Source organism: Bombina bombina, chromosome 1, assembly GCF_027579735.1.
Source record: "Bombina bombina isolate aBomBom1 chromosome 1, aBomBom1.pri, whole genome shotgun sequence".
NCBI lineage: Eukaryota > Metazoa > Chordata > Amphibia > Anura > Bombinatoridae > Bombina > Bombina bombina.
This window is the reverse complement of record NC_069499.1, coordinates 360,350,684-360,369,516: the sequence shown is the minus strand read 5'-3', so window position 1 is coordinate 360,369,516 and position 18,833 is coordinate 360,350,684. Positions and strand designations below refer to the sequence as shown.

At 39.7% G+C, this 18,833-nt stretch overlaps 1 protein-coding gene across 1 annotated transcript in view; it reads left to right on the top strand.

The window, feature by feature from the left end:
- MAP3K19 (mitogen-activated protein kinase kinase kinase 19) overlaps positions 1-18,833 on the top strand; it is a 207,948-nt gene that overhangs the window by 130,496 nt on the left and 58,619 nt on the right. Inside the window, exon 11 of the mRNA XM_053712516.1 lies at positions 17,822-17,959. Within this exon, the coding sequence (XP_053568491.1) occupies positions 17,822-17,959 (138 nt within the window). The remainder of the gene's footprint in view (positions 1-17,821; positions 17,960-18,833) is intronic.

The window sequence follows — 18,833 nt, the reverse complement described above, 5'->3', positions numbered from 1 at the left end:
AAGTAGTGCCATTGGTTTTCCAGTTGTTTTTCTAAGACCAATTTCATTTGTCTCTTGTCTGTTAGAGAATGAGTCATGGACACTGAATCTATCTGGAAACCTAAGAAGGTGAACTTTGTCTGAGGAATGAAGGAACTATTTAGTAAATTGATCCTCCAACCATGTCTAACCAATAGAATCTCAGAAAACGATAGTAGTCTGGATGAATCGGAATGTGAAGATAAGCGTCCTGTAAGTCTATTGTGGACATGAAATGACCTTGCTGAACAAAAGGCAGAATAGTCCTTATAGTCACCATCTTAAAAGTTGGGACTCTTACAAAACGATGTAAAGTCTTCAGATTCAGGATTGGTCTGAAAGATTCTTCCTTCTTTGGGACAATAAATAGATTTGAATAGAAATCCAATCCCTGTTACTGCTGAGGAACTGGTACAATCACCCCTAAAAGCTCTAGGTCTGAAACACACTTCAGAAAATCCTGAACCTTCACAGGGTTTGTTGGAACATGAATAAGAAAGGATATTCCCATGGGAGGTCTTAATCTGAACACTATTCGATACCCTTGCGAAACAATATTCTGAATCCACTGATTTTGGATAGAATCTGTCCAAATTTCTTTAAATAACTTTAGTCTGCCTCCCACCAGAAGGGCCGGACCTTCATGCAGTCTTAGAGGCTGGATTTGGTTTCTTATATTGCTTGGATTTATTCCAATTCGGAGATGGTCTCCAATTAGAGCCAGAGGCCTTAGAATAGAGAACAGAAAAGCTCTCCTTCCCCTGACGAAAGGAACAAAAACAATTGGGAGCTTTAAATTTACCCTTATATTTCTTGTAGTGGGGCAGAAAAACTCCCTTACCTAGTGGATAGTGGAGATAATAGAATCCAATTGAGAACCAAACAGATTATTACCCTGAAAAGATAGATATAATAATCTAGATTTAGACACCATGTCAGCATTCCAAGATTTAAGCCATAAAGCTCTTCTAGTAAGAATAGCTAAAGACAAAGATTTGATGTTAAGTTTCACAACATCAAAAGATAGCATTGCAAATAAAATGATTTGCATGTTAAAGTAAGAGAATAATGTTAGATAATTATGGGTCTAAAGACAACTGCTGAGCTAAACTGTCCAAACAAAATATAGAGGCAGCAGCAACATCAGCAATAGATATAAATGGTCTAAGAATATAGCCAATATGCCCTTCTAAGATAAGATTCAAGTTTTCTATCTAAAAGGTTTAAAAAGAAGTGCTGTCTTCTATAGGAGTGAAAATAGCACCCTTCAACTTTAGGGACTTTTTCCCAAAGTTCTAAATTAGCAATAGGTAAAGGATACAAGTTTTTAAACCTAGAAGTAGAGTTAAAAGAAGTACCAGGCTTAGACCATTATTTAGAAATGTTCTATCATCATTTAGGCTCCTTAATCCCTAAAGTAAATAATACTTCCTTAAAAAGAGGACAAATATATTCAATTTTAAACAAAAAAGAGGTTTTGTCAATCTCTGTCTCTGATGTAAGATCCTCTGAATCAGAGGAAGCCCTATCAGTAGAAGATACTAGAGTATGCTGTCGGTCAGTGCAAAATTCACTAGATTTAAGAACATAATGCAAAACTCTAACATTTATTTGAAGGCAGCATAGCAGACATAGCCTTCCCTATAAATAAAGACAGAAGCACTCAACCTGGGAACGAACAATAGCATAATAGCTTGTTCTATGGCTAGTTACCACCCTAGAAGCAGCCTCTTTTTGCTCAACATGTGCCTTTCATAGAGAAGAACTTTCCTGTAGCATATCAGTCTGATCCTGACTTAACAGTACAGCCCGAAATACCAGGCAATCCCTCTCTGAACGAGATAAATGGCAAAACCCCAGACGTATGCTTCAGCCTAGTGTGGGCCTAGTCAGTGAGGCACAGCCATATCCCTCTAGGCACACTTAGCAACGGGTCCACGTCTGGATTCCCGTATTACACTTAGGGAGGCTTCCTTAAGAGTTATAATTTGTATAAATAAAAAACATAATTTATCTTAGAATTTACCTGATAAATTAATTTCTTTCATATTGGCAAGAGTCCGTGAGCTAGTGACATATGGGATATACAATCCTACAAAGAGTGGCAAAGTTTCCCAAACCTCAAAATGCCTATAAATACGCCCCTCACCACACCCACAATTCAGTTTAATGAATAGCCAAGTAGTGGGGTGATAAAATAAGAAGTAAAAAAGCATACAAAAAGAGGAACTGGAAATATAATTGTGCTTTTATACAAAAATCATAACCACCAAAAAAAAGGGTGGGCCTCATGGACTCTTGCAACTATGAAAGAAATTAATTTATCAGGTAAGTTCTTAAATAATTTTTTTTTTCATGTAATTGGATAGAGTCCATGAGTTTATGGGATAGAAATACCCAAGATGTGGAAGACCACAGAAGAGTCACTAGAAAGGGAGGGATAAAAAAAAATTAATCCACAAAAAAATAAGTCTCTCATAAATTTCACATAAATTTTAAGAAAAAAACTTAAACTATAAGCAGAAGAAGCAAACTGAGACAGCTGCCTGAAGACCTTTTCTACCAAAGACTGCTTCAGAAGAAGCAAATACATCAAAATGGTAAAATTTTTGTAAATGTATGCAAAGAAGACCAGATTTGCAAAGCAGTAACTTGATCAACCGAAGCTTCATTCTTAAAAGCCCAAGAAGTGGCGACTGATCTAGTAGAATGAGTTTTAATTCTCATTGGAGGCGGAGGCTGTCCCGTCTCCAAATAAGCCTTGTGAATCAAAAGTTTTAATGCAATTTTTATTAAGTATTAGTTCAGGATGACAATAATTAAACCTGTTACAATCGATACATCACTTAAACAGCAAGTTAACAACATAATAAACCTTCGATGCAACAAATAATATCTTTCTTTTCTTTTTTTCTAACAAGGTAAAAAAAAAAGGTATTAACATCTCCGAACTATAATGGAATAGATAAAGGATAAAGGGGACATGTCAGATTATATCAGCAAATATAACACAGGCTCTTGTTCCCTTAAGGGCATAACAGTTTTGTTCTTTTTTTTTTTTTAAAGGAAGTTCTACTATCCCTGTATCAAAGATCACAAGACTTCCTAAGCGTGAAAGGAAAGAAAAGATTGGGAAAGAAGAGAAGGAGGGAGAGAATGAGAAGAAAAAAAAAAAGGGGGGGGGAGGAAGGGTAAGTGAGATGGAAGGTAAGGTGGAGGGTGGTGGAGGGGGAAGAGACACATGTCAGACTGCCGACGAGGCCAAAGCAGTGAACTCGTAGGTTCAAATAGTTTTGTTCCATATTGCCTTCATCATTTCATAAATATCCAGTTTGTGTGTTTTAAGATAGTGGTATCTCTCCAGGCATAGAAGGTCAGTTACCATAAGTCTCCACTCATCTGTTGTAGGTACTGTTTGGGATTTCCAATATTTGGGGATGAGTTTTTTGGCTGCTGTGATCATAATTAGCAACAATGGTAGTTTGCCTAGTCCTGTCAGTTTGGGCAAAGAAAGGAATAAGATAGCATTTGGGCTTGGGGAGATTTGAGTTGACAATATATCAGAGATAGCTAGAAAGGTATCTCTCCAATACTCCTCCAGTCTGGTGCAAGACCACCAGATGTGGAGAAGGGTGCCCTCCTCTCCACAACCTCTCCAGCACGTATTGTTTAGAGTGGGGAATATTTTGTGAAGGCGGGAGGGGGTTAGGTACCAGCGGCAAGAAAGCTTCAGGTGGATCTCTTGCACCGTGGCCGACACCGAGGCCCTTTTGGGTAAACCAAAGGCTCTAGACCATGTCTCCACATCAATGTCCTGTCCAAGTTCACGGCTCCAGGAGTATGTGTATGACGGGAGGGCTAATGTGTCTGGACTGTTTAGTATTTTGTAGAGTTTGGATATTAGATGCCTAGGAGGTGTTAGTTGGATACATAGTTTTTCGAAGGTTGTAGTGGCTCTACCTAACTCCTCCCTTTGTTTGTGGTGAGAAATAAAGTGTCTAAGTTGGTGATAATGCATCCAAGAGGAGAAAATCTCCCCATGAATGTCCGCAAGTGCAGTCTGTGTCTTGAAGAGGCCATTTTCTGTAGCAAACTGGATGGAGCCCACTCTAAGGTTATAAGGTTGCGTAATGTGTGCATTCCGATACCTGTAGGAGAGATCTATATGTTCAGTGAGTGGAGAGAGTGGTGAGGGGATTGATGATATATGAGTAGTGGAGGCCAATATCCTATCCCACTCTGACAATATGTCTGCTGCAATATGATATTGCTGTAGTATTTTAGGTCTCTTTTGGGGCGTGGTCCAAGCCAGAGATGCAACATTATTCAATTTAAAAATTTGCCTGTTCATCTGTATCCATGCTTTATCACTGGTATTGTGTGACCACTCGGCGACATGCTGTAGTGTTATAGCTTGTTTGTATGCCATTAGGTTTGGGAGCCCCAGTCCTCCCCGGTCCCTTGGTAAGTATATGTTTTTTTTTGGGTAGTCTCGGCCTAGACCCTCCCCAGACATATTGTGTAAAGGCCCCCTGGAGGTGTTTAATATACCCTGTTGGGAGAGAAATAGGTAGTGTCTGCAGTAGGTATAAAATCCTCGGGAGTACATTCATCTTTAAGACCCCTACTCTGCCGAGCCATGAAATATGCTTGTTTTTCCAGACCGAGAGGTCTCTTATTATATCGTCTTTTAGTGTGTTATAGTTATATTTAAACAAGTCTTGTGAACATGGGGTCAAAAATATTCCCAGATACTTGAATTTTTTCTGTACAATGGGGATAGGGTAAGAATGTCTTAAGCGTTGTATAATCTCAGAAGGGGTATTTATGTTCATGAGTTCTGATTTGGTGATATTTAATTTAAAATTTGAAACCTTGCCATAACGTTCTAATTCAGCTAGTAGTTCCGGTACAGAGGTTTCAACTTCTGAAAGAGGAAAAAAGGGCGTCATCTGCAAATAGTGCTGGCTTATGTTCTCTATCACCCACCATTATTCCCTTAATTTCTTTATTGCTTCGTATTTTTTGCGCTAACACTTCCATAGATATAACAAAAAGCAGTGGAGACAAGGGGGCAACCTTGCCTAGTTCCATTGCTAATAGTAAAGAAGTCGGAGAGGGTGCCATTGATTCTAATTCTAGCATTTGGGAAAGAATATAGGGCCATAGTCATATTTAGGAACGGTTCTGGGATCCCCATCGCTATCATTGCACTTCGCAGGAAGGACCAATTTACCCCGTCGAAGGCCTTTTCCGCATCTGTTGCTAGTAAGACCATTGGGACGTTTGTGACCTTTGCGTGGTTGATTAGTTGAAGGATTTTGATGGTGTTGTCCCTGGCTTCACGTCTGGGCACAAAACCCACCTGATCTTTATCAATGAGCTCGGGTAGGAACCTATTTAATCTGTTGGCCAGAATCTTAGCCAACAGCTTCATATCGTTATTTATTAGTGAAATAGGTCGGTAATTCTCTGGTTTAGAAGTTGATTTCCCAGGTTTGGGAATGACAGAAATATGGGCCTCTAAAAGTTTCCTGGAAAGGGAGGGCTTACTCCTTAGGTCATTGAAGATTTTGAGAAGGGGGGAGAAAGGATATCTTTGAATTTTTTTGTAATATCTGGAGGAGAATCCATCTGGGCCTGGACTCTTTCCAGAAGGGACATCTTTTATTGCCTGAAGTATCTCGTCCATGTTTATGGGGGATTCAAGGTATGTTTTAGCTTCATTGTTTAGAGAGGGGAGATTAATGTCTTTAAGGTAGTCATCAGCGGTGTCCCTACTTTGGGTCGGTGTATTTGAGGAGCAGGGAGGTGTATCAGGATTGTCGATGTTATACAGAGTTTTATAGTATTCCCTGAAAGTGGAGGCTATAAGTTTACTGTCATGAACCGTCTGTCCGTCTTTTGTTTGCAGGGAGTGTGTGTATGCAGAAAAATGTTTTCTGCGAAGGCTCCTCGCTAAGATTTTTCCAGGTTAGTTACCCCCCTCATAATAATATTGCTTAAGATGAAGAGCGTTGCGCTGATAGGTCTTAGTCAAGTACTGCTTAAGTTCAGATCTAGCATGGGTGAGGTTCTGCCTGACATTATGATTATTAAGGTCTGCTTTATGTTGGGTTTACAATGTGTTGATTCTTGTTAGTAAATTTGTATATAGTTCTCTAGACTGTTTGTTTATTTTTGCCTTAAGTTTAATTAGTGTCCCTTGTATTACCGATTTATGGGCCTCCCATTCTATTATAGGTGAGGAGGTGGTATTTTCGTTAAGTGAGAAGTATTCTGTTAGACTTTTTTCCAGTTCTTCTATTATTTGGGGGTTTTCAAGAAGAGTATCGTCTAGTCTCCATGTTCTAGACACTATGGGGAGGTCTGGCCAAGTGATAGAGCAAGTAATAGGAGCATGGTCTGACCATGTAATGTTTCCTATGTCGCAGCGGTCTATGAGAGAAAGGCCAGTGGAGTCTGAAAATATGTAGTCAATTCGTGTGTAGCAGTCATGGGGGAAGAAGTAGAAAGTGTAATCTTTCGCTTTAGGATTCTCCAGGTATCATGTAGTGACACTGCGGACAAAGAGTTTCTGACCGATTTAGGGGTAGCTTTGGGAACATTGCTGACGCCTCTAGAGGCATCCATCAGTGGGTCAAGTGAGATATTAAAGTCACCAGCCAGGAGTATCACTCCTTTAGAGTGATCGAGAAGCAGGTTTGCAATTTTTTTTGAAGAAAATACCTTGGTTTTGGTTTGGTGCATAAATATTGAGAAGTGTAATGTGTTGTCTGAAAAGTAAGCCAACTAGTAGTACATAGCGACCCTCTGGGTCTTTGAGTGTGTGTGAGATTTGGAGCGGCAATGACTTGTGAATTAGTATACCCCCCCTCCCTTTGCATGATCCCGAGGCAAAGCAGGTTAATGGATAAGATTGAGGGGTCCAACGGGCTCCCTACCTTTTTCTAAAGTGAGTTTCCTGAATCATTAGTATCTGACTGTTAAGTTTATTCAATTCTTTGAGCACTATAGATCGTTTGCCCGGACTGTTGAGTCCCTTTGCATTAATTGATGTTAACCTAAATGAGTGTTCCTGGAATCTACTAAGGCTCGTCGACATTCCGACGGTTATGAGAGGGGGGAGACAAGGAGGGGGAGAGAGAAAAAAAAAAAAAAAAAGGGAGAGATAGAAGAGGGAGGGGGAGTGGAAGGGGGAGGAGATTGGGAGAAAAAAGTTGGAGGGTAAGAGAAGAATGAAATTAATAAAGGTCAGAGAGAGCTCCAGAAAGAAGAGAGGGTTGAAGTAAAAAATAATGTTATTCTTCAAACAAGTCTATCTTTAGATAAACAGATTGTAAGGAGAAATTCAAATAGGGGAAGTATCCCCAGCATCGACATTAAATATTTTTATCAAAAAACAGATTAATATTTTTTCCGAGAGCAGGTCGGGGAAGGGGAGGTGGCAGGGGAAAAAGGGGATTTATGGGGGGGGGGGTAAGAGCCAAGGGAAAGAAGGGAGAGGGAAGGGAGGGGGGATCAGGGGAGAGGGGAGCACCCTGTTAAACACTATATGTGGGTATGGGTCTTGAAACACAAAATGACATAATCAGATTATACAGAGAACAGGTAGGTATCTCCTTGGTCCAATGTAATACATATAATCAAATTTTAAAGGCTAATAATAGACCTATAAGAAAGCACATATATGCGTTGCATGATGATTTGCTTTAATCATTGGATTTACATGCTCACAGGCAGCAGTCGCATATTTAAGTCCTGAGCTCATCTGAAGGGAGAACTATGCAGGTGTGGTGCAAAAAGCAGGACATGGTGTGCAAAGTCAGGCAGCAAGTTCAGAACACTAAACTATTTAAAACATATAATAAACATGGCAATTAACTATTGCAACTCAAACATTAATAAACCATAATGAGTAACAGAGTATTATCATTATAAAAGGATATGTCTTCTGTTTGGTTAGATTCTAATAGACCCAGGGTGGGGCCCGATTGGACACCTTGGTTCTGACCCCAGAGTACTATAGACAAGTGAGTCCAGTATATAGCTTAATGAGGTCCAGTGGTTGACCAGGTAGTCAGAGAGAAAAGTTCCTCCCAAGAAAGATTGGTGGAACGTCAATATAGAGGACTGTTCAGAGTTGTGTATCACCAAGCAGAGAGGCCCCTCTGCTGTGTGTCCCCGCCATAGGGTCTTGAAAGGGAGAGTCGCTGTCCTCCGTCCACGGTAAAGAGAGTTCTTTGAAGAAGAGGTTAGGGTCTAAACCCGGTCGGAAAATAGCTGATTTGTTGTTGCGTGTTGCTATTAGGGAAACTGGAAAACCCCATCTGTATTGCACTTTGTTGTTTTTCAGAATGGAGGTGATGTGGGAAAGGTCTCTCCTCTTTTGTAAGGTGACAGGAGATAGATCTGAAAATAATTGGATTTCTTCTCCCACATGTAGTATAGTATTCTTTTCTCTTGCACAGCGTAAGAGCTCTTCTCTATCTTTGAACCTTAGAAATTTAACAATTATGTCGCGTGGGGGAGCCTTAGGAGGTGGTTTAGCTCTTAGCGCTCTGTGAGCCCTTTCTATTTGAATTATCTCCGCTGAGGGGCTCTTTTTTATCACCCTAAAAAGGGCTTGAAGGTATCCTTCGATTGCAGGAGGATGGATAGCTTCGGAAACACCTCTAATCCTGAGATTGTTTCGACGGCATCGATTCTCCAGGTCCTCCATTTTATCAGATAGCTCCTGTATCTTTCTATCCTGCTTTTGAATGGTGGAGGAACTGGATTGGATCGCTGCTTGGATGGATTTTTGATTTACTTCAAGGGAAGAAACTCTCTTGTCAATCACTCCTAGATCTTTATTAAGATCCCCAAATAATGTTCTAATTTCGTTTAGTACTACTTTGATATCATCTTTTGATGAAAGGTGCATAATGTCATTCTTGGTAACAAAGGGGTTAATATTGGGGTGGAAGGGGGAGGAGATTGGGAGAAAAAAGTTGGAGGGTAAGAGAAGAATGAAATTAATAAAGGTCAGAGAGAGCTCCAGAAAGGAGAGCAGAAGAGAGGGTTGAAGTAAAAAATAATGTTATTCTTCAAACAAGTCTATCTTTAGATAAACAGATTGTAAGGAGAAATTCAAATAGGGGAAGTATCCCCAGCATCGACATTAAATATTTTTATCAAAAAACAGATTAATATTTCTTCCGAGAGCAGGTCGGGGAAGGGGAGGTGGCAGGGGAAAAAGGGGATTTATGGGGGGGGGGGGGTAAGAGCCAAGGGAAAGAAGGGAGAGGGAAGGGAGGAGGGATCAGGGGAGAGGGGAGCACCCTGTTAAACACTATATGTGGGTATGGGTCTTGAAACACAAAATGACATAATCAGATTATACAGAGAACAGGTAGGTATCTCCTTGGTCCAATGTAATACATATAATCAAATTTTAAAGGCTAATAATAGACCTATAAGAAAGCACATATATGCGTTACATGATGATTTGCTTTAATCATTGGATTTACATGCTCACAGGCAGCAGTCGCATATTTAAGTCCTGAGCTCATCTGAAGGGAGAACTATGCAGGTGTGGTGCAAAAAGCAGGACATGGTGTGCAAAGTCAGGCAGCAAGTTCAGAACACTAAACTATTTAAAACATATAATAAACATGGCAATTAACTATTGCAACTCAAACATTAATAAACCATAATGAGTAACAGAGTATTATCATTATAAAAGGATATGTCTTCTGTTTGGTTAGATTCTAATAGACCCAGGGTGGGGCCTGATTGGACACCTTGGTTCTGACCCCAGAGTACTATAGACAAGTGAGTCCAGTATATAGCTTAATGAGGTCCAGTGGTTGACCAGGTAGTCAGAGAGAAAAGTTCCTCCAAAGAAAGATTGGTGGAACGTCAATATAGAGGACTGTTCAGAGTTGTGTATCACCAAGCAGAGAGGCCCCTCTGCTGTGTGTCCCCGCCATAGGGTCTTGAAAGGGAGAGTCGCTGTCCTCCGTCCACGGTAAAGAGAGTTCTTTGAAGAAGAGGTTAGGGTCTAAACCCGGTCGGAAAATAGCTGATTTGTTGTTGCATGTTGCTATTAGGGAGACTGGAAAACCCCATCTGTATTGCACTTTGTTGTTTTTCAGAATGGAGGTGATGTGGGAAAGGTCTCTCCTCTTTTGTAAGGTGACAGGAGATAGATCTGAAAATAATTGGATTTCTTCACATGTAGTATAGGATTCTTTTCTCTTGCACAGCGTAAGAGCTCTTCTCTATCTTTGAACCTTAGAAATTTAACAATTATGTTGCGTGGAGGAGCCTTAGGAGGTGGTTTAGCTCTTAGCGCTCTGTGAGCCCTTTCTATTTGAATTATCTCCGCTGAGGGGCTCTTTTTTATCACCCTAAAAAGGGCTTGAAGGTATCCTTCGATTGCAGGAGGATGGATAGCTTCGGAAACACCTCTAATCCTGAGATTGTTTCGGCGGCATCGATTCTCCAGGTCCTCCATTTTATCAGATAGCTCCTGTATCTTTCAATCCTGCTTTTGAATGGTGGAGGAACTGGATTGGATCGCTGCTTGGATGGATTTTTGATTTACTTCAAGGGAAGAAACTCTCTGGTCAATCACTCCTAGATCTTTTTTAAGATCCCCAAATAATGTTGTAATTTCGTGTAGTACTACTTTGATATCATCTTTTGATGAAAGGTGCATAATGTCATTCTTGGTAACAAAGGGGTTAATATTGGGGTCTTTGGATTGAGCTGTGCTAGACATTTCTGGTTGTGTAACAGGAGATTCTACAGTACTCGCGGTGTCTGGTACCTCGCGAGGTTTAAGACACTGATTAAATGTCTTTGAGGTTAACGCTTTTTCGCTCTTATTTTGTTTCTAGCAAGGCATCACCTATGAGTTTAGTTTAAGAATACTATCACAGTGCCGTGAAGAAAAAAAAGAAACAGTCAATAGGAGCGTGTTCCTTTCCCCTTCAACATGTGATGAAATCACACTATAAAAGCTTCTAAGTGAAAAGTCAGTGCAAATTAATGTGAAACAGCAGTTTTGCCCCGCTGTGTCACTTTCTCTGATTTAAACACTTTATTGTAAGTCAGCTTTATGATATGGCAAATGGAGTTCACCTCACCCCTATCATCTCAACTGCCTCTTTAACCCAATATGCTTGCTGTAGACAATAACTGAGGCCTGTCAGCTAGTGAGATTTACAATAAAGGGATGATATGCTTTGCCGCCAATGTGCTTCCCAACCAGACAACTTATTGGAAATGGTAAATGTGCTTATGAAAGGGTTGACAGATAGAGATTAATTGCATGGGCACAGGCTGTGTGTTAATATGTTCAGCCGTAGCGTGTATCTGGATGCGAAGCCGGTGAGTAGGTTGGCGTTGTGTGAGAGAGTTCCTCTGCACTCACGTGGTATCTCCGTCAGCCGGTACCCTTCTAAGTCTCAATCCCAGCACTAGCGTGTTGGTGCGGGAGGAACCGGGTACATCCCAGCACTGCAGGGTTGATGTAGGGACTGCAGGCTATGTCGGCAAACAGGCTTAGAGAGTGGTGAGTGTTTTTTAGTTTTCCAGAGCCAGCCGTCAAGTGCGCCAACTTCTCAGGCCTCCTCCTCCGCACTGATACAAACCCCCGCTCCTTAATGGGTTCGTAGGTAGATTGTGGTTGTCAGATGGATACCGCTTGAGTCAGGGTATGTCTGGGACGTGACAGGAGATAGAGGGAAGAGGGAAAGGGGAATCCTGCTTTCAGAATTAGTGATTTGTCGATGCTGGAGATGGGAGCCCTTCTAACTAGCTGCCATCTTCCAGCGTGGCCAGACTCCGCCCCCTTCTAACTAGCGGCCATCTTCCAGCGTGGCCAGACTCCGCCCCCGTGAATCAAAAGTTTTAATTAAGATGCCAAAGAAAGGGCAGAGGCTTTCTGGCCTTTCCTAGGACCAGAAAAACAGACTAGAAGTCTTCCTGAAATCTTTAGTAGCTTCGACATAATATTTCAAAGCTCTAACAACATCCAAAGAATGTAAAGCTCTTTCAAGAGTATTCTTAGGATTAGGACAGAAGGAAGGAACAATAATTTTCCTACTAATGTTGTTAGAATTCACAACCTTAGGAAGAAATTTAAACAAAGTCCGCAAAACAGCCTTATCCTGATGGAAAATCAGAAAAGGAGACTCACAAGAGAGAGCAGACAATTCAGAAACTCTTCTAGCTGAAGAGATGGCCAAAAGAAACAACACTTTCCAAGAAAGTAGTTTAATATCCAAAGAATGCATAGGCTGAAATGGAGGAGCCTGCAAAGCCTTTAAAACCATATTAAGACTCCAAGGAGGAGAGATTGATTTAATAACAGGCTTGATACGAAACAAAGCCTGAACAAAACAGAATATATCAGGAAGTTTAGCAATCTTTCTATGAAATAAAACAGAAAGAGCAGAGATCTGTCCCTTTAAAGTACTTGCAGACAAACCTTTATCCAAACCATCGTGAAGAAACTATAAAACTCTAGGAATTCTAAAAGAATGGCAAGAGAACTTATGAGAACACCATGAAATATAGGTTTTTCCAAACCCGATAATAAATCTTCCTAGAAACAGACTTACGAGCCTGTAGCATAGTATTAATCACCGAGTCAGAGAAACCTCTATGACTTAGCACTAAGCGTTCAATTTCCATACCTTCAAATTTAGCGATTTGAGATCCTGATGGAAAAATGGCCCTTGAGACAGAAGGTCTGGCCCTAAAGGAAGTGGCCAAGGTTGGCAACTGGACATCCAAACAAGATCTGCATACCAAAACCTGTGAGGCCATGCTGGTGCTATCAGAAACACATGCAATTGTTTCATTATGATCTTAGAGATCACCCTTGGAAGAAGAACCAGAGGCGGAAAAATGTAAGCAGGTTGGTAAAACCAAGGAACTGCTAACGCATCCACTATCTCCGTCTGAGGATCCCTGGACCTGGAAAGGTACCTGGGAAGCTTCTTGTTTAGATGGGAAGCCATCAGATCAATTTCGGGAAGACCCCACATCTGTACAATCTGCCAAAATACATCTGGATGGAGAGAGCACTCCCCTGGATGTAAAGACTGATGACTGAGATAATCCGCTTCCCAATTGTCTACACCTGGGATATGTATCGCAGAAATTAGACAGCAGTTGGATTCCGCCCAAGAAAGTATCCAAGATACTTCTTTCATCGCTAAAGGACTGCGAGTCCCACCATGATGATTGACATATGCCACTGTTGTGATATTGTCTGTTTGAAAACAAATGAATGATTCTCTCTTTAATAGAGGCCAAGCCTGAAGAGCCCTGAAAATAGCACAGAGTTCTAAAATATTGATTGGTAACCTCGTCTCTTAAAGATTCCAAACTCCTTGTGCGGTCAGACCCCCCCCCCCCAAACAGCTCCCCAACCTGTGAGACTTGCATCTGTTGAAATCACAGTCCAGGAAGGACGAACAAGAGAGGCCCCTTGAATAATCCGACGATGGTCTAACCACTAAGTCAGAGAGAGTTGAGTGTTGGGATCTAAGGATATCAATTGTGATATCCGAGTATAATCCCTGCACCATTGATTCAGCATGCAAAGCTGAAGAGATCTCATATGAAAACGAGCAAAGGGGATTGTGTCCGATGCTGCAGTCATGAGACCTAAAACTTCCATGCACATAGCCACTAAAGGGAATGATCAAGACTAAAGGTTTTGACAGGCAGAAACCAATTTATTCGTCTCTTGTCTGTTAAAGACAAAGTCATGGACACTGAATCTATTTGGAAACCTAAAAAGGTGACCCTTGTCTGAGGAATCAAGAAACTCTTTGGTAAATTGATCCTCCAACCATGTCTTTGAAGAAACACAAGTTGATACGTTTGAGATTCTGCTAAATGAAAAGATTGAGCCAGTACCAAGATATCGTCCAAATAAGGAAATACCGCAATACCCTGCTCTCTGATTACAGATAGAAGAGCACCTAGAACCTTTGAAAAGATTCTTGGAGCTGTTGCTAGGCCAAATGGAAGAGCGACAAATTGGTAATGCTTATCTAGAAAAGAGAATCTCAGAAACCGATAGTGGTCTGGGTGAATCGGAATGTGAAGCTATTCATCCTGTAAGTCTATTGAGGACATATAATAACCTTGCTGAACAAAAGGCAGAATAGTCCTTATAGTCACCATCTTGAAAGTTGGGACCCTTAAGAATTGATTCAAAAACTTCAGATCCAGAACTGGTCTGAATAAGTTTTTCTTCATCAGGACAATGAAAAGATTTGAATAAAAACTCAGACCCTGTTCCAGAAGTGGAACTGGTACAATTACCCCTGAAAGCTCCAGTCCTGAAACACACCTCAGAAAGGCCTGAGTTTTCACATGATTTGATGGAACGTGAGAGAGAAAAAAATCTTCTCACAGGAGGTCTTATTCCGAAACCTATATAATTATATATATTCTGAATCCAAGGATTCTGAACGGAACCTACCCAAATGTCTTGAAATCATTTCAATCTGCCCCCCATCAGTAGAACTGGATTGAGGACCGCATCTTCATGCAGTTTTGGAGGCTGGCTTTAGCTTCTTATAAGGCTTGGATTTGTTCCAACTCGAAGATGGCTTCCAATTGGAGCCAGAGTCCTTAGGGGAAGGAGTGTTTTTTGTTCTCTATTCTGATGAAAGGAATGAAACAAAATCAAATCTTTAGATTTACCCTTTGACTTTTTATCTTGGGGCAAAAAAACTCCCTTCCCTCCAGTAATAGTGGAAATAATAGAATCCAAATGGGGACCAAATAAATTATTACCCTGGAATGAAAGAGATAGCAACCTAGATTTAGATACCATGTCAGCATTCCATGATTTGAGCCATAAAGCTCTTCTAGCTAAAATAGCCAAATACATAGATTTAACATCAATCTTGATGATATAAAAAATAGCATCACAGATAAAATGATTAGCATGTTGAAGCAAACGATGCTATGCAAATCAAAATCTTTTTCCCGTTGTGCTAAGCTATCCAACCAAAAAGTTGATGCAGCCGCAACATCAGCCATAGAAATGGCAGGACTGAGAATATAGCCAGAATGTAAATAAGCTTTCCTTAGATAAGATTTAATTTTCCTATCTAAAGGATCCTTAAAAACTACTATCTTCCATAGGAATAGTTTAGCAAGAGTAGAAATAGCCCCAGCAACCTTAGGGACTTTTTCCCAAAACTCTAATTTAGCCACTGGCAAAGGATACAATTTTTTAAACCTTGAAGAAGGAACAAAAGAAGTTCCAAGCTTAGACCATTCCTTAGCAATCACATCAGAAATAGCATCAGGAAAAACCTCAGGAGTAGTCACAGGAGGTATATAGACAGAATTTAAACGTTTACTGGATTTATTATCAAAAGGACCAGACTCCTCAATATCCAAAGTTATCAACACTTCTTTTAACAAGGAACAAATATACTCAATCTTAAAAAATATAAGTTGATTTATCAGTGTCAAAGTCTGAAGCAGAATCTTCTGAAACAGAGATCCTCATCAGAGGTGGATATATCAGTATGTTGTCGGTCATTACAAATTTCATCAGAAGTATGAGAAGTTTTAAAAGACCTTTTACGTTTATTTGAAGGCAGAATAGCAGACATAGTCTTCTGTATCGCATCAGCAATATAATTTTTCATATCAATAGGGATATCATGTACTTTAGATGTTGAAGAAACAACAGATAGTGTACTAGCACTAATAGAAACCTTTTCTGCATGCAAAAGCTTATCATGACAACTGTTACATACTACAGCTGGAGATATAATCTCCACTAGTTTACAATGGATATACTTAGCTTTAGTAGAACTGTGTTCAGGCAGCATGATTCCTACAGCAGCTTCTTAAACAGGATCAGATTGGGACATCTTGTAAAATGTAAAAGAAAAAATAACATTTAAACAAAAATATCTTATTTCCACATATAGCAGTTTCAGGAATGGGAAAAAATGCAAATGTTAAAATTGACAAAAAAGCAAATAGCATAGCCCTGTGAGCATAAAGAAGGCAATGAGCATATAGGAAGTGAGGGAAACCATAAAAAAACAATAGGCAATACTCTCTTCACATCCTTCTGACAAACACTGTACTCTGAGAGGAATTGGGCTTCAGAATGCTTAGAAGCGCTTATCATAGAAGAAATCATAAAAAACAAGCACAAACTTACTTCACCACCTCCATAGGAGGCAAAGTTTGTAAAACGGAATTGTGGGTGTGGTGAGGGGTGTATTTATAGGCATTTGAGGTTTGGGAAACTTTGCCCCTCCTGGTAGGATTGTATATCCCATACGTCACTAGCTCATGAGAAACACTCAACCTGGGAACAAACAATAGCATAATATCTTGTTCTATGACTAGTTACCACCCTAGAAGCAGCCTCTTTTTGCTCAACATGTGCCTTTCACAGAGCATTTCACTTAGGGAAACTTCCCAGGTTGAGCGCTTCTGTCTTTTTTAATTTATTTATGCAAATTATGACACTTGGGGAAGTCTCCCTAAGTGTGATGCGGGAATCCAGACGTGGACCCATTGCTCAGTGTGCCTAGAGGGGTATGGCTGCACCTCACTGACTAGGCCCACAATAGGCTGAAACCTACTTCTGGGGTTTTGCTGTTTCTCTCATTCAGAGAGGGAATGCCTGGTATTTTGGGGCTGGACTGTACTGTGAAGTCAGGATCAGACTGATATGCTTCAGGAAAGTTCTTCTCTGTGAAAGGCACATGTTGAGCAAAAAGAGGCTGCTTCTTGGGTGGTAACTAGTCATAGAATAAGCTATTGTTCGTTCCCAGGTTGAGCGTTTCTCTCTTTTTATTTATAGCCTTCTCTATGGCTGTAGCAATAAAATCTTTCATTGCTGCAGAAATACCCTCTGCATTTAGACTGGAAATTATTAACAGTGATAGCATTTATACTCATAGAAAATATTAAAACAATAGTCACATAATTGAGCTGAAGAAATAAGACCAGCTTTTAACAATAAACATCTTTTTGTAGAGATATTTTCAGGCAGCTTAGTTTCTATGGTAACTTCTGAGGCAGGTTCAGTTTGAGACATAATTCCGAAAATCTTAAAAAAAATAAAAATATATATAAATAGTTTGCAATTTTTGTTATCTATGCTCCTATATATAGCAGGCTTTAAAGAGTGAGAAACAGTGCTTATATAAAAAAGGAAGCATTGAGTAAGCAGTGATATAACAAGTGCTGCATAAAGCTTTCTAAAAAAATGAAAAACACAGGGCGATTTGGGGGGTGGAGTTTTATCCCCAAACATGTCAAGACATGCTTTTTTTTTTTTTTTTTTTTTTTTTTAGACATGCTAAGATATGTTTCAAACTCAAACAAACCTGTTTTGCAGCTATAATATATAAGGAGCACTAAACAACTGACTCAAGGCATATATATAAACAATATATAACAACTTTACTTAAAAAGTGCCTAATCCATAGCTGAGTGTGTCTTTGTTAAAAAATATACATTTTCACTTACCTTTAACACACCCATCCACATATAGCAGACAGCCAAACCAGTACTGAAACATATCAGCAGAGATAATGGTACAAGAGTACCACCCTCCCACCCTCTTGGCTGTGTACAGCTTCTCCCACCCTCTTGGCTGTGTACAGCTTCTCCCACCCTCTTGGCTGTGTACAGCTTCTCCCACCCTCTTGGCTGTGTACAACATTACCAAGTTTTGGTAATGTGAAAAAAAATCATTACATGTGCACAATTTGTTTGCCTAATTTTATTTATTTATTCACAGACCGATACAAGTCACACATCACCCAGTAAAACAAACAGTTTAAGCCTTACAGAAAGCGTCTTCAAATTCAATCTGAACAATGATGGATCAATAGCTTGGACCAAAGGAGAAGTTCTTGGCAAAGGTGCATATGGAACGGTAAATAAACTTTTATTATATAGACAAGTATTGAGAGAAAACCTTACTAATTTCTATATCAATTCAAAAGAGAGATAATGTTTCTGAATATCACAATGTAGGTTACAGCAGTCCAGCTAGATATCTTGCATAATTGGACCTTGTTTTGTCCAGTGAAGACTGTTGTCCATCTATTTAGAGGGTAAAACTACACACATTGGACACATTTGCATTTGATCATTTATTGCTGTCCCTGATTGGCCATAGCAAAGGAAATGAGAGAACTTTTAATGAACTTCAAAACAAAGCAAATGCAGATGTTAAATTTCAGCTGTATAATTAATAAAAAAAAAATAGCAATATGTATCAGCTATATTTTTAAATGTGTTTATCAGACGAGTCATCTTCATAATATTTCATTGATATTCAATAACCAAATGAAATAAATCAAAAATGTAGTATTTAAAAGGACCATTAAAGTCAAAATTGATTACTTAGATCAGTGCAAGAGCATATTTACATCCACCTTATTGACTTAAATAAAATATCCTGGTACTCATGAAGCAAACCTTCCTACATTTGCTAACAAATGAGAATTTTGAATGACTATAAAACCTATTTAAAACAGATCTTTTACAGTGCTATGCTTACTTCCTGATAGTATTATGCATAGATAAATTTGACTTTAAAGGTATAGAAAGGTCAAAAATGAAATGTGCCTGGGTGCACTACAATTTGAAACATAAGCATTTTTACAATATACTTCCATTAGCAACAATGCTTCTAGTAAAAGTTTCTGTTTTTCTGCAGCATATGCACATATCCTGTGAAGGCCCCTGCCCCAGTGGTCACACACCACATGTTCTCAGAGAGCTGGCAGTGGTGTGCATTGCTT